The 16,351-nt window shown below is 41.8% G+C and overlaps 1 protein-coding gene across 3 annotated transcripts in view; it reads right to left on the bottom strand.

Annotated features, from left to right (window-relative positions):
• Positions 1-9,663: 9,663 nt before the first annotated feature.
• LOC126263072 (DNA-directed RNA polymerases I, II, and III subunit RPABC1) overlaps positions 9,664-16,351 on the bottom strand; it is a 57,590-nt gene continuing 50,902 nt past the window's right edge. For 2 of the 3 annotated variants that reach the window (XM_049960058.1, XM_049960060.1), the window contains 2 exons: positions 11,584-11,662; positions 9,664-9,833 (listed from right to left, as the gene is read on the bottom strand). In XM_049960058.1, coding sequence (XP_049816015.1) covers positions 9,706-9,833; positions 11,584-11,662 — 207 coding nt within the window. In that variant the 3' untranslated portion in view covers positions 9,664-9,705. The remainder of the gene's footprint in view (positions 9,834-11,583; positions 11,663-16,351) is intronic. The other variant, XM_049960059.1, reaches the window with a different exon arrangement.

Here is a 16,351-nt window from a genome sequence, read left to right on the forward strand (position 1 = left end):
CATCTTCAAAGTCTTCTCGGCCCTCTTTGAAACATTAACAGTGAAACTTCTTTATAACGTTCCTCCATATAGTGTTTTCCTCTATATTATGTCTGTTTTTTTAGGTCCCGACTAAAAGCCAATATAAACAATGTTAAATTTTCCTCTTTACTGAGTTTCCTCTATATTACAATTTCCTCCATGTAACACTCATATTTTTGGAACCCTGGTCACTTATTTACCTCTTTATAATGTTTAAGTGACTGGATGTAGACAGATAGTTTTCCATTCTGTGGGTTCACAATTTACTCCGTCTCAAAAAGCCCGTGCTCAGCATGTTTCATATGTCAGTGGCAGAACCCTGTCACATGACATGTGACACACATTCTGCTTGCGATCTTTTTGGTGCCATTTCAGTCAATGCTTTGTATTCATAGCGTGTTGTGTGAGCTGAGCAGCAAACAGTTTGTGTGTCCAGTGAGAGTGTGTCTTCGATATAACTTTTTTTAAGCTTTCATCAGTGGAAATGAGTGAAAAGTGGAAGAACATTTCTCTGGAAGAGAAGTTTACTGTTATTAAAAAAGTGGAGGCGTCTCCTGGTGAGAGTCACATGGAGCTAGCGAAGCAATTTGAACTGGCCCCCTCAACACTACTATGAAAAACAGATCGTGGATAATGGAAGGGTTTGAGAATTGCGGAAATTTGAAACGTATATGTGTGAAACCATCGACTTACGATGAAATGGAGGAACTTTTATTAACTTGGTTTCAGCAAGCATGCACTGCAAACATTCCTATAAAGTGAACTGTTCTGAAGGAGAAGGTGCTTCCAATATCACTGCAGTTAGGAATGGAAAATTTTAAGGCGTCCAATGGATGGACTGATTGTTATAACCTTGAATCACTAATAATTTGCGTGGATCTGCAAAAGTAGAAACACTAGCGGGTTACATACCACTAACTCCGTGTCCGTCATTCGACTAACGTGCCGTGACATGCGGCCGGCGCCGTTCATAGCCAGGTGGCACTCCCGCGCTCGGCCGAGCTGCGGAGCGCCTCTATCGCCGTGTTCGCATACTAAAGTAGCGGCAGTTTTGAATGTCGTGGCACTGTCACAACACTTTTCCCCCCTTGAAAAAAAAAAACACTCACTTCCTTGGAGACACGGACAGTGCGGAGACATCCATGGCCTCTTGGGAGGCCCCGAGAAGATCCCGCGGAGAAACACGAGAGTATGGTGGAAAATGTCCAGGACGGAAGCTTGCGCGTGGAACGTGCCTCCTGGACGAGATGATGGGTGAAAACTCCGGAGCAGCATCCATAGGTGTCGTGGACCTGGGGGTGTGCTCCAGCGAGATGGGTCCCGGAGAAGGCGGCATCGCGACTGGGGCCGGTTCCGGCGTACTCGGAAGCGGTAGCGACGGCAGCGGCAGCAACACGCCCGGAAGATCGGCAGCAGCGACAGGACTGGCTTCTCGGGCTGGTGGACACGAAAGAAGGGGCGGTGGCACCGGCGTGGCCACCACTCGTGGGCGCATCTGGTCGTAATGGCGAACAACCATGCCGTTGTCCGTACGTATTTCACAAAGCCGGCGGCCGCGAAGAGCCTGGACCACCCCTGGAATCCATTTAGGGCGAGATCCATACCCCCGTGCCCACACGTCGGCGCCCACCGGGTATTTTCCCACACGAGGGGGCACAGTACAAGGCCTGACAGGGTGAAGCAGGTGCAGTAGAGTGCGTGGTTGGCGGCCATGCAAGAGTTCAGCAGGGCTGCGATCACCCAGAGGCGTGAAGCGATAAGAACTCAGAAATTGCAACAGAGCGTCATCTGTGGAAAAATCACTAAGGAATTTTTTCATTTGGCTTTTGAAAGTGCGGACAAGGCGCTCGACCTCCACATTCGATTGCGGATGGAAGGGCGGTGCTGTAACATGATGAATCCCTTGTCCAGTACAAAAATCATGGAAGGCCTGTGAAGAGAACTGAGGGCCATTGTCCGTGCTGTAACATGATGAATCCCTTGTCCAGTACAAAAATCATGGAAGGCCTGTGAAGAGAACTGAGGGCCATTGTCCGTGACAATCGTGGATGGAAGACCTTCTAGCGCAAAGATTTTGAACAAAGCCAGTGTCGTCGCCGCAGTGGTGGTGGCGACGGACATCGAACAACAAACGGAAACTTCGAGAAGGCGTCAATCAACAGTAGCCAATAAGTTCCGAGGAAGGGGCCGGCAAAGTCAGTGTGCACCCGTTCCCACGGCTGCGCCGGATCAGGCCACGGAGAGGGCATAGTACGAGGCGCAGCCAGTTGTTGAACACACTGATCACACGCAGCGACCATGTGGGCGATGTCCGAATCAATACCGGGCCAATAAACGTGCCTGCGGGCCAGGGACTTAGTCCGAGAAATCCCCCAATGGCCTTCATGCAATAGTTTGAGAACAGCTTTGCGAAGAGAGGCTGGCACCACGACCCGTGGAGATGTTCCATCCGTGGCCAGAAGAACAACACCCTCACGAACAGACAGACGAAGGCGCAAGGCATGATAGTTGCGAAGGGGATCCGATGCCCGGCCCTTGGTCCTGTCCGGCCAACCCTGTTGAACAAAACCGATCACCTGACGCAGGACCGGGTCCCGTGCAGTAGCCGACGCGACCTGCGAACCTGTAAGTGGAAAACCCTCGACCGCACGACGTTCTTCCTCATCAATGTGGAAACAGAGTAGTTCATCTCAATCGAAAACCGGGTCGGGGCCCATCGGCAAACGCGACAACGCGTCAGCGTTGGCGTGCTGGGCCGTGGGGCGATAGTGAATCTCATAGTGAAAACGAGACAAGTATAAGGCCCAACGTTGCAGGCGGTGAGCTGCCTTATCCGGAAGCGACGCCGAGGGGCTGAACAGAGAGACCAGCGGCTTGTGGTCGCTGATGAGGTGAAACTTAGAACCATACAAAAAAACGCTGAACTTTTTTAGAGCATAAATGATAGCGAGTGCCTCCTTTTCGATTTGAGAGTAACGCCGTTGGGCATCGTTGAGGGTCTTGGAAGCGTAGGCGATGGGTCGTTCCGACCCATCCTCATACCGATGGGCGAGAACAGCCCCTAGGCCATACTGTGACGCGTCAGTCGCCAGAACCAAGTGCTGACCCGGACGGAATGTGGCAAGACAAGGCGCCGACTGCAAATGAGCCTTCAGGCGGACAAAAGCCTGCTCACACTCGTCGGACCAACAGAAAGGAACGTTTTTGCATAACAGCTGATGCAGAGGATGAGCCACTGCCGCCGCGGATGGAATGAATTTGTGATAATAAGCAACCTTGCCGAGGAACGCCTGAAGTTCTTTGACCGTAGACGGCCGGGGTACAGCGGTAATGGCCGCAACGTGCTGTCGTAGAGGACGTATACCCTCACGGGACAGTGGAAACCAAGATACACAATGGAGGGTTGGAAAAACTGTGACTTGTCCAGATTGCACTTCAACCCAGCTGAATGCAGGACCCGAAACAGTGAACGCAAATTGCGAAGGTGCTCCTCAGTGGAGGCCCCCGTGACAACAATGTCATCCAGGTAGTTGATGCAGCCGGGAACGGAAGCCGTGAGCTGTTCCAAAAACCGCTGAAAAATGGCCGGCGCGCTAGCGACGCCAAATGGTAACCGCTGGTACTGATACAACCCACAAGGAGTGTTGATGACGAGAAATTCCTTGGAAGACGCATCCAATGGCAACTGATGGTACGCCTCCGATAAGTCGAGTTTGGAAAAGAACTGGCCCCCAGCGAGCTTGGTAAACAACTCCTCAGGACGGGGAAGAGGATAAGTGTCAATGAGGCTCTGAGCGTTGACAGTGGCTTTAAAATCACCGCACAATCGCAGACTCCCGTTTGGTTTAGAAACCACCACGATGGGCGATGCCCATTCGCTGGAGGTAACAGGAAGGAGAATCCCTGAAGCTGTTAACCTGTCGATTTCAGCCTTGACAGGTACACGCAACGCCATCGGAATAGGGCGAGCCCGGAAAAACTTAGGGCGAGCTGTAGGTTTAAGAGTAATGTGGGCTTCAAAATCCTTGGCCCGACCCAGACCAGCAGAGAACACGGACGAGAATTCAGAACACAATCCATCCAGTTGTTGATACGGAATATCCTCAGATATGAGGTGCACATCATCATCATCATCAATGGAGAACCCGAACAACTGGAAAGCATCATAACCGAACAGGTTTTCCATTCCCGCATGATCCACCACATAAAACGTGAGGGGCCTAACAACAGACTTGTAGGCAGTGGAAGCATCAAACTGGCCAATGATAGGAATTTTCTGTTTATTATAAGTTCGCAGATTTCGCGTAACGGGAGACAAGGGAGGGGAGCCCAACTCCAAATACGTGCGAGAATTAATGAGAGTTACTGCAAAGCCCGTGTCCACTTGCATGCGAATGTCTTTATCCAGAACACGAACAGTAACAAACAACTTATTTGTTTGAGAAAGAACACAGTTAACATCCATGTCCGATGCCTCGTCCTCGTCGACAGGAACTTTAGGGGACTGACACACAGAAGCAATGTGGCCCTTTCTCCTACAGGAATTACACGTGGCCCAACGTTTTGGACACGCGACCCTGTCATGCTGTACGAAACAACGTGGACAAGAAGGAAGGGCGGAACGAACCTGCTTCTGTGGTTGCTGTTTTCGCTGCGAGCGTGGTGGCCCAACGCGACGTCGTTGACGCGAGTGAACCGCCGCCACATCGTCGTTCCCCTGTGAAAGAGGCAAATTGTCCGTGTCGAAAGTGGTCTGTACAGCTCCCACATCACACCACGCGTCTATTTGCGCACCAGCAGCGTGCGACACTTCAAAAGATTGAGCGATGCTGAGAACTTCCGACAACGACGGGTTTGGCAGTTGTAAGGCACGTTGCCAAACTTCTTTATCAGGAGCAAGCCGTAGAATAGCGTCCCGAACCATTGAATCAGCATAAGACTCATGATGAGTGTCTGTGACAAACTGACATTTCCTACTCAGACCGTGTAGTTCCGCCGCCCAAGCCCGGTAAGATTGATGGGGCTGTTTACGACACCGGTAGAACGCGACGCGGGCGGCAACGACGTGGGTGTTTTTTTTGGTAATAGTTAGACAATAAGTCACACATTTCTTGGAAGGAAAGAGAGGCAGGTTCCCGCAGAGGGGCTAACTGAGATAGCAGCTGATAGATCCGTGGGGAAATCCAAGATAGAAATAATGACTTACACATAGGAGCGTCGACAACGCCGAAAGCCAAGAAGTGTTGCCGCAAACGCTTCTCATAATCCTCCCAGTCTTCAGCGGCCTCGTCGTACGGAGGGAACGGAGGCGGAGAAGAGGAAGACAGACGATGAGTAAGCGACGTCGACAACGCCTGAATAGCAGCCGTCAGCTGTGTTTGTTGCTCAATGAGCGCTTGCATAAGCTGTTCCATGTCTGCCCCGACACGAACACCCAAGTCCACAACGCAGGAAAAAAAATATCCAACCTCGTCGCCAAAATGTTATAACCTTTAATCACTAATAATTTGCGTGGATCTGCAAAAGTAGAAACACTAGCGGATTACATACTACTAACTCAGTGTCCGTCATTCGACTGCCGTGCCGTGACATGCGGCCGGCGCCGTTCATAGCCAGGTGGCGCTCCCGCGCTCGGCCGAGCTGCGGAGCGCCTCTATCGCGTGTTCGTGTACTAACGTAGCGGCACTTTTGAATGTCGTGGCACTGTCACAACACTGATAAATTCTGACAGCATCATGGTGTTGTATACAAAGCGGAATGTGGAGAAAGTAAAAGTGTGGACGAACCAACTGTAACTCAGTGGATGCAGACTCTCCCTAATCTGATACATGGCTACAAACTGCATGACATTTATAACACTGACGAAACCGGCATGTTTTTCAATTTAATGCTGGATAAGACATTTACTTTTCATGGGGAAACTGCCATGGTGGTAAGAAGAGCAAGAAACGTCTTACCGTTTTGTTGTGTACAAACACCGATGGCAGTGAAAAACCGAGACCTTTGGTTATCGGGAAGCCAAAAAATCTGAGGTGCTTCAAAAACATTTCCACGTTTCTGTGCAAATATAGAAACAATGCCAAGGCATTGTAATTTTCCTGCCGCCCAATTGCACCAGCTACCTGCAGCCTTTGGACCTGGGAATAATACATGCCCTTACGGTTAAATATAGAACAGCCCTTGCAAAAAAAGGCCTTGAATTTGATGGACCAAAGAAAAGCGGGAAGCCAGCAGAGCTCACAACTGCTGAATATTTTACAGGCAATGAATTTAATTATGTACTCGTGGAGGGAAGTCAGTACTGAAACTATTAAAAACTGCTTCACGAAAGCGGATTCTGTGAGAATGAGATGGCAGCTCCTGAGGGAGATGTTGCAAATGATTTGCAAGAGTTTCAGGAATTAATAGGCAATGATTCTGTCACTTTCGAGGACTTTGTGGCTGTGGATGACAATGTGGCAACCACGGGAGTACAAAGTATTGAGGAGCTGACTGCAGAGAGAAGCTTGGAGAATAATAGTGGTAGTGAAAGTGACAATAATAAGGAAGATGACCCTGTGCCCTCATATACTAAGGCAGCTGAAGCCTTTGAAACATTCAGGAGATATGCGATGGCCCATAGACTTGAGGACAGAACGAGCAATAAATGATTGCCATACAGTCAAGGAGAAATAGAAAACAAACATGCTTGCTTGAATATTTTAAAAATCATACGTATGTGATTTTCAGATTGCATAGGTTCCTAGAGTTTTGTTCAGATTTAAGTTCAATTTCATAATTTAATTATTAAAGTAATTATTTTGTAACAAATTCTTTTTTAATCTGTACTACTTATTGTGTTTTTATGTAATATGTGCAGTATATCATAAACAAAATTTGGCTCATATTCTATAACTGGGTCAACTGAAGAACAGGATACCACCTGTCAGCTTTGGGCAATGATGTCATATCTTAAGAATCTGATATAACTTTTTACAGTACAACCTGATCCATTTACTTTCACCCATCCACCTACCGGGCCCAATGTTTTAATTACAAAAAACTAATCATTTTATTATGAATTTGGCCAGCTATGGACTGCATACAACTTAAGACTTATGGTGTTTCTTTTTCTTCCGTTCTTCCCAGTACTACTTCATTTTCTCGCCAACTGCTCGTCTCTGCTCATCTGTCCACACTCTCTTGGGTCGAGGTTTTGGCGCATCTTCTTCATAGTTTGCGTTTTCTGTAAGTAGCCTAAAGTTATTCCTGTCACGTATTATTTCTTCTGTAACACCTATTTTGTTGGCGTCTTTCTTTACTGCTTCTATCCATCCTACAGTGTTTTTCAGCTTACTAACGTAATTAAAAATTTTCTTTGTAATACGTGTTTCCTCCATTCTTTTTAAATGTCCATAAAATTTTAGCCGTCTCTTCCTCATTGTATCTGTGATCTTTTCTGTATTTTTGTATAGGTCTTCATTTCTCCTTTTAATCCACCTATTTTCCTTGTTTTTCTCAGGACCTAGAATTTTTCTTAATATTTTTCTCTCTCTTTTTTCTAGTTCTGTTAATTCGCCTTTCTTATTCAATGTTAGGCACTCTGATCCATATGTTGCTTGTGTCCTAATAACTGAATTATAATGTTTAATCTTTGCTTGTATGGATATTGATTTCTTATTGTAGTAGTTTTGAGTTAATTTATATGCAAATTCCAACTTTTTTATTCTTTCTTTATTTGTTGTGTTATCCAGTCCATTGGCTTGGATCCACTCCCCCAGGTATTTGAATCTATCAACTCTTTTAATTTTTCCATACCTTGTTTTCATAAACTTTTCTGTATTATGTTTGTGTTCTATATACTCGGTTTTTTCGTAGGATATTTTTGTATTATGTTTGTGTTCTATATACTCGGTTTTTTCGTAGGATATTTTTAGCCCAGTCTTTTCAGCAATCTCGTGTAACATATCAAGCATAACTGTTGCGTCTGTTCGGTTTTCAGTTATCAATGCCATATCATCCGCAAAGGCTAAACATTTTACTTCAAATTTGTTCTTTCCTTGGCCCATGCTTATACCCTTTGTGCCTCTGTTTTTTAATGTGTTTTCCCATGTTTTTACTACTTTATCTAAAACCAAGTTAAAGAGAATTGGGGACAGTCCGTCACCTTGTCGAACTCCTGTTTTGGTTTTTAATGGTTCAGAAATTTCGCTTTGAAACTTAATTCTTGATGTTGTATCTGTGAGCGTTTGTTCAACAAGTCTTCTGGTGTTTTCATCTACCCCTGATTCATAAAGTATGTGGAATAGTGTTTGTCTGTCAACTGAGTCGTAGGCCTTCTTGAAGTCTACGAAAGTAACTACTGTATTTTGATTTTGTATAGCTCTCACTCTCAAAATTGTTTTTAAATTAAGAATCTATTCTGCACATGATCTACCTTTTCTAAATCCTGCTTGATAATCTCCTATATTAGGTCCTGCTTGTTCCTCTATTCTATTTAAAAGTGCTTTAGAAAGTATTTTGTATGTCACTGGTAACAAGGATATGCCCCTGTAGTTGTTGGTGTCTGTTTTAGCTCCTTTTTTATGGAGAGGGTGGATCAATGCTTGTTTCCAGTCACTGGGTATGATTCCTTTTGTCCAAATGTCTTTAATTAGGTATTGTGAAAATTTAAAATGTCATCTATGGCACCATTTGTCAAAGCTGATTAGTGGTATCCCTATCTTCAGTAATGCCCTATAATTATTATTTGGAAGCCTTCCTCTTTACAGTGTTTTCCTCTATACGGTGTTCAGAATTTGTGGTCCCTTGAAAAACATTATATAGAGGTTTCACTGTATAACACTTGTAAACTCTCATCTTACTTATAGTAGAGTCACTGAAAGCCCCAAGTCAACATTTCAGATGTGGTGCAGCACTCTACTCCGTTTTACAAGTAAAATTTAGTGCAAATCCTTTGATCCATTTTTCTCATAAGTTAAAATTTGCTGAGCACTCTAAAATATGTATAACATTTTCGACTGTCAACAAACTAAACATTCAAAACAACTAAAAATGCAAACATATGTGAGAACATGTTTATCAAAAACATAAAAAAAATTAAGGTCAGATGTATAAAGCCCGTGAAATTAAAAAAGTTCTCACTACTCTTTGATCACACCTCATACATTATGTTTTTCTGCCATGTGTCTCATACATGAAGGTGTCCTGAATATTAGCCTATGGAATTAAGACATCCAACCTGGTTAATAATCATCCAGTTTCAGCTACTGTTTCTACAAATAACAAAACATTTAATCATGCAGTACTTTGTTTTTCAGATAATTTATCTGTATCTTTTCATATGAGTATGAATAACAAAGAGCACAAATTCTGTGAAGTTTGGTCCCTAGTTGGTGCAGTCGCTAATAAATACACAGTAATGATAATCATTCATTTAAATTAATTAAATAATTAAAACATGTTAAGTGATCAGAAACAAACCCATGCATGTTAGTACTATCTTCAAATTATTAGCCATATTAAAGAGTATGGTTGCTTCCTGCTGGTACAAACTACATAATTAGATTTTAAACCTGTTGAGAAATAGAAATTCATGTCTTACTTAACGCAAAAAAGTGTGAGTTTACAGAGAGTTGTACATAATTAAAACTCTTACAGAAATGCTATATAAAATAGGCATAATTTATTTACAAAAACCTTATGTTACATTTTCAACTTAAGACAGAATGAATAACAAGAAATTAGCATTCTATCACCAGTTGCAGTTAACACACCAGCCGGTATGAAATGTACCGACCAGCTGTTTCGGAAGGCCTGATAATTTTCACCACCTGAAATAAGATAGAAAAATCAATTTTCACATCAGTTTATCTTTAAGCAAAAGAAAAATCTCAAACTACCGTATGTTGGTCCTTCAGATAGCACACACTAAGATCAACAAAATAAATACAAAAGCAAAACTGATATTTTCATCAAATGTTTATGTTCATTTTTGGGTTATGTTTTGAATAGGAAACTCACTTATTTAGAGCAGTGTATGATGGGAAAACGTGGCCCCAGCACAACAATAGATCCCACTTCCCTACACATCAACACTAATCTATATTATTTTAAAATTATGCACCAAATACTACATTTCAAAGACTTCAGAATTCAGTGTAGCACTATTTGCTATTGATTTTGTCAAAAACAACTGACCAAGGCACAAAATACATCAAAGCAAAGACTATGGAAAGCAATTATCAAGGTAAAGACACAGTAATTTTATTCAGAAGTACTTCATCCACACTCTCTAACAGCACATTACATATCCTGGCAGTCATTTACAGTGCACCCTTACTAAGATGCTTGAGTTCTACAAACAATATGAACAAACTTCAAACCAATACAAAAACTGGCTGCCAAAAGTCCACTAAACATGAACATGTACTATTTCTACATCCTGTGATTTATTATATGAACACATTGGTGACAGCTTACCATGTAACACCAAAGTTTCTCAAAGTTTCAATGAACAGAAAAAATCCACAGTGCTTTACACCATCACGTTCCATTACTACTTCAAAACAGGTTACATAAAATATTACTTGTATATGCTTCCCATTTTCTTTCTTTTCTTCTCTGCCTTTTACTGTAAATTGTCATTAGAATTTGAAGTGCAGTATGCTAAATGTTATACTGCCATTCCAAAGCTGTGGGTCCTATTACACATCCCATAAGCAACAACTTGCTTGTTCACTAATTGGCTTTATGCTGTGGCATCCATGTTATGTTGCTTAAGACGTTCCTAACCTATTTTTGACTCTCACTCCAATATAAAGTTACCCATTGAGGAACATGGGTTCCCACCACCAGTGTTGAACTATGCAATTCTAAAAAAGTAGCTAGAAGAGTGTATCAGCCCTGCTATCTTTGTCAACTGATAAGCAAATGTTCTCTCGTGTTATATTCTCTATCTATTTACAAATCTCTACCACACTAAGATGTTTGATATATTTATTTTTCATTGCTTTTTTTAATTCACACAAGAATACACACAATATTGTAATTAAGGGATACCAATGCAATGTGGAAAAGCAAACCCAATTGTCACCTGGCACACAGGAGACAAAACACTCCAAAATAATGTCATGTAAGAACAAGCACAAAAGGGAAAATCATGAAAATACATGCAGAAAGAGAGAAATCTGGAGCAAATTTGCTATGCCATAAAAATGCAACAGACAACATTTTGAATTATGTAAATACAAATATCAAATAAATGACAGCTGATGCCTTACACGTTATAATCCATGGCGTAGTCATGAAGCCTGAAATTCAACACACTTATGTGCACACACAAGCCATACTGTCATATTTGTTGACTGCATGTGATCGCATGCTCACAAGGTCATACACACTCTACCGCACTGCCTTCTGGAGTACGTTACTTTGCAATCTCTGTGTACAATTCTCAAGCATTTAGGTGTCTATTCCATGTGATTAGTATTTCACACCAAAATCACAGTCTATTATTGAGCTATTCATTAGTTTGCTCACTCAGGCTGAAACAACACTCCACACTTCGTCAGAGCTGTTTACCTGTCCCCGACGAAGACCAAAGTATCGACAAATAGGATCGCCTGTCTGAATCCGAGGAAGTTGGTTCTCCTTCAATTTGCTTAAAAATTAAGAAAAACAGAACTGTAAAAATGAAGGCGAATATTACAATTTTGCCATCATAATGGAAATGTTGTTCCCTAAACAAAAATCAGGCTCTGAACTGTCAGCCTTTCATGAAATTACAAAAAATGGTAGTATATTTGTAGAATAGATGAATGAACTGCCTTACCTAATGAATAAGATCCTAAGATTACGTTTACTTTAATTACAAGGTGCACAGAGAAGTTGTGCTAACAGTTGAAATATACTACCCACTATGCCCAAGATAAAAATGTATGAAGTATGGCAGTGAGGACAGTAAAGATTCTTTGTTTAACAGTGACATTCAGAAAACGTGTAGGAAACTGCTATATTTAATAACAACTTATGTACGTGTAATGAAAGTCAAGTGTGTTGTCTACAATCATGTCCACATTTAAGTTAAGAGAAATCTTTCTGGAAGTGCTCAAAACTCCTAATTACCTGTGATTCCAATCTAAAGAATGGTGTTGACACTGAAACAGGCTTGAAAGTAACAATTTGTTTCTATGCAATAAAGTGCCACACTGATACAAGTTCCTATTAAATTAGACACTGAGCTTATATTTAAAATCTTTCACACAATTCACTCCCATTTACAAGAAAAGCAACAAAACAAATGGGCAGAATTATAGATCAGCATAACAAAAAATTTTTCTGCTATAGAATCCTTGAACATGTTTTATTCTCTAACATAATGGCATTCCTCAGTTAAAAGAAAATATTTTCCACCAAAAACCATCACAAGTTTGGGAAGCAACACCAATATGAAATGCATGAAGATTGAAACTTTCTGGCACATTAAAACTTGTGCCGCACCAAGACTAACTCAGTCCAGCACACAGTTTTAATCTGCCAGGAAGTTTCGTATCAGCGCACACTCTGCTGCAGAGTGAAAATTTCATTCTACACAAAGATTGCTTCACACTAAATTTTGCAAAACATGGCTGAAGAGTAAATTATTGTGATGGCCAAAAGTAGGTAGTTCTTTTGTTTATATACGTCTAAATATACTTTGCAAACCACTTTGAAGTGCATGGCAGAGGGTACCCCACACTGTACCATTTCTTAAGGCTTCTTTCCATTCCATATGTGTACAGATTCGAGGAAGAATGACTGCTTCCACACCCCTGCACGGACTGTATTTGGTCAATTTCATTCTTGCAGTCCCTGCAGCAGCAGTACATTAATGCCGGGTCTTGAACCTAGGAGGTAGGATTTCAAGGACAGTTGGTGTCTCCTATTTTTAAACATCTGCCAGTTCAGGTATTTCAGCATCTCTGTAATGCTCTCCCAGGGGGCACACAAACCTCTGACCAGTATGCACTGCCATTCTTTCCACATGTTTGTGGGTCTTGCACACCTGAGTAATATTTTAGGATGGGTTATATGGGTGTATGCCATTAATATGGGAATATTTTCTGTCAGACTTTTTGTTGTTGTTAATGTCGCCTAGTGACTCTCAGGCAGAATCTCATACAGCTTCTGAGGGTCATTGTTCGTCACATCTTGAGCTCAACATTGCCTTCCCTTTGTGAAAGGTTAATAAACAATTCATTTCATTGAAACATACTATCATGTCGGTAGTAACACCTACTGATGCTGTGTAGCACTTTAGTAGTCTGGGTGGTGGTGCTACATAGAGGGTGATTTATCAACTTTCTACTATTGTCGTGATATTCCTCATGATACATACTGTGTAAATCAATCACGGTTATATGACACTGAAGTAATGAACTACCTGCTAAGAAGTATAACACTGCAATACTCTAATTGTTTAACAGACTTTAAACACTGTATATGCATGTGGTCAGGTAGGGCTTCATTTTCTTAAAACAGTCATTGTATGAAAAAGCACACACACCAAGCAGCAATGTTAAGGACACACAAGAAGCACCTGTCAGAGTTGGCTTGGAATAAGGGTTTTACAAATTACAGGCTGAAGACCTATGTGATACTGCCAGTCTTGCCGAACAGAAGAGGAATAACGAATGTTCCCTGTCAAATGTGATGTTAAATGAGTGACATCTGAAGAACAGGTGGGTGAATTCTGCATTGCTACAGCCACAAATACAATATTAACATGTCATTGCTGCAGCACTGCTCCATGTAGTTGGAAGTTACAGAAGTACCATCAAGTATCATTCTTGTGCTACTGCAAATATCAATGATACAGGTATTAGTATCAGTGGCATTGAGAAACAGGCAAAATCAAACAAGGCTCTACGACCAGAAGAAGCCTGTCAGATTTTATACAGAACTAACAAACATGGCAATGCTTCACAATTGCTAAATATGTATGGGAACTGGAAACATGTCCCAATCCCATTCACCCTATCCATCTCTTCTTCATCCCTCACTCTGACCTTGAGCCTCGTTTATTGTTATTGCAAATGAAACTGAAGTCAATTAAATTGTGTGAGTAAACTGGTTGGGATCACTGGCATGCAAGGTATGAGAGAGACCTCTCCAGCTGCCAGATATGTGAGGATAATATTTCAACAACAGTATTTCACATAGTTTTAATCTGCCAACACAAAGAGTTACAAAGTTTGGAAACTATACATTTTCACAAAACAGTGCATAATTTTCTCTCTCACAATTAGTTTTAACAGAAAACCTGCTCGTTGCCGCTTAAAGAAACACACAGCCTATGTCTCTTAAGTGTTTATTACGTGTCATGTAAAAATTTGAAGTAAATTGTTCAAGAACTTTGAGACTTTTGGAAATGTCTTGTCTTTATACAGTAGTATAGGTTTGCAGCTTGGTTAGTTCCCATTTTAACCATAACACATCACACACCCCTTGAACAAAAATCTGTGCCCAGTAGTTGAACAAAGCACAGGTCATACACATCTACAAGGAAAGCAAAAGTGGTCTACAAAACTGCTTTGACATTCATCTGTTGCAAACCCTACAACAAATGCTGAGTTCAAACATAACGACACATCACTAATAGAGTGCTCACCATGCCAACCGGCATGGCTTCTGAAAATACCGGGTGATCAAAAAGTCAGTATAAATTTGAAAACTTAATAAACCACGGAATAATGTAGATAGAAAGATATAAATTGACACACATGCTTGGAATGACATGGGGTTTTATTAGAACAAAAAACACCCCATATTGCTACACGCGTGAAAGATCTCTTGCGCGCGTCGTATGGTGGTGGTCGTGTGCTCAGCTGCCACTTTCGTCATGCTTGGCTCCCAGGTCCCCAGACCTCAGTCCGTGCGATTATTGGCTTTGGGGTTACCCGAAGTCAAAGTGTATCATGATCGACCGACATCTCTAGGGATGCTGAAAGATAACATCCGACGCCAATGCCTCACCATAACTCCAGACATGCTTTACAGTGCTGTTCACAACATTATTGCTCGACTACAGCTATTGTTGAGGAATGATGGTGGACATATTGAGCACTGCCTGTAAAGACAATCATCTTTGCTTTGTCTTACTTTGTTATGCTAATTATTGGTATTCTGATCAGATGAAGCGCCATCTGTCACATTTTTTGAACTTTTGTATTTTTTTGGTTCTAATAAAACCCCATTTCATTCCAAGCACGTGTGTCAATTTGTACCTCTGTATCTACATTATTCCGTGATTTATTCAGTTTTCAAATTTATACTGACTTTCTGATCACCCGGTACTTATCATTCGAAACCAAACTATCAATTTTTTCATATAACATCCTGAAAGCGACGGATCAAGGAAACTGGGTGGATGCAGTATTTGTTGACTTCCAAAAACATTTGAGTGGGTATCACCCCTTTGATTATTAACGAAAGTATGATTTTATGAGATATAAAATAATTTGTGATGGGACTGAGGATTTCTTGGTACGTACGATGCACCTTGGCTAGTGTGTCATCGACAGGAGTAGAAATAACTTCATGTATGCCCTCGAAAGTGTGTTGCAAATCTTGTTGTTCATACTCTGCACGAATATCCTGTCATATCTTGATAAGATTTCAAAGGGGTGCAAAGATTGTCAACTTGTTTTAAATGTTCAGAAATGTAAAACTCTGCACTTCATGAAATGCAGGAAAGAGTTCTATCCTATGGATCACAACTGGAATGTTAACTTCTACACATACCTGAGTGTAACAGTATGTGAGGACATGAAACAGAATGAGCACACAGGCTCAGTTGCAGGTAAAGCAGATTGCAGACTTTGGTTCACTGATAGGATACTAGGAAAATACAGCCTGTCTACAAATCACTTATGCACCCCATCTTAAAATATTGCTCAAATGTGTGGGGTCCATACCAAATAGGACTAACAGGGGAAACTGAGTATCTACAAAGAAGGGCTGTACAAATAGTCACAAGTTAGCTTGACTCGTGTGAAATGTTGAAGAACCTGAATTGACAGACTCTTGATTGTAGACACAAATTATCCAGTGAAAGCCTACTTACAAAGCTGAACAAAAATGTTAAGTGAAGAATCTACACAGGTTCTGCAGTCCCCAATATATTGATTGTGCACGGAGCAGGAAGAAAAGATTATACTAATTACAGCATGCACAGAGGCATTTACGCAGTTGTTCCTTCAATGCACAATACACAACTGGAGCAGGAAGAAACCCTAATGTTTGGTACCATGCTAAGTATCCTCTGCCATGCATTCACAGTAACTTGCAGAGTATGTACGTAGATGTAGTA

This window comes from Schistocerca nitens, chromosome 6 (assembly GCF_023898315.1).
Source record: "Schistocerca nitens isolate TAMUIC-IGC-003100 chromosome 6, iqSchNite1.1, whole genome shotgun sequence".
Lineage (NCBI taxonomy): Eukaryota > Metazoa > Arthropoda > Insecta > Orthoptera > Acrididae > Schistocerca > Schistocerca nitens.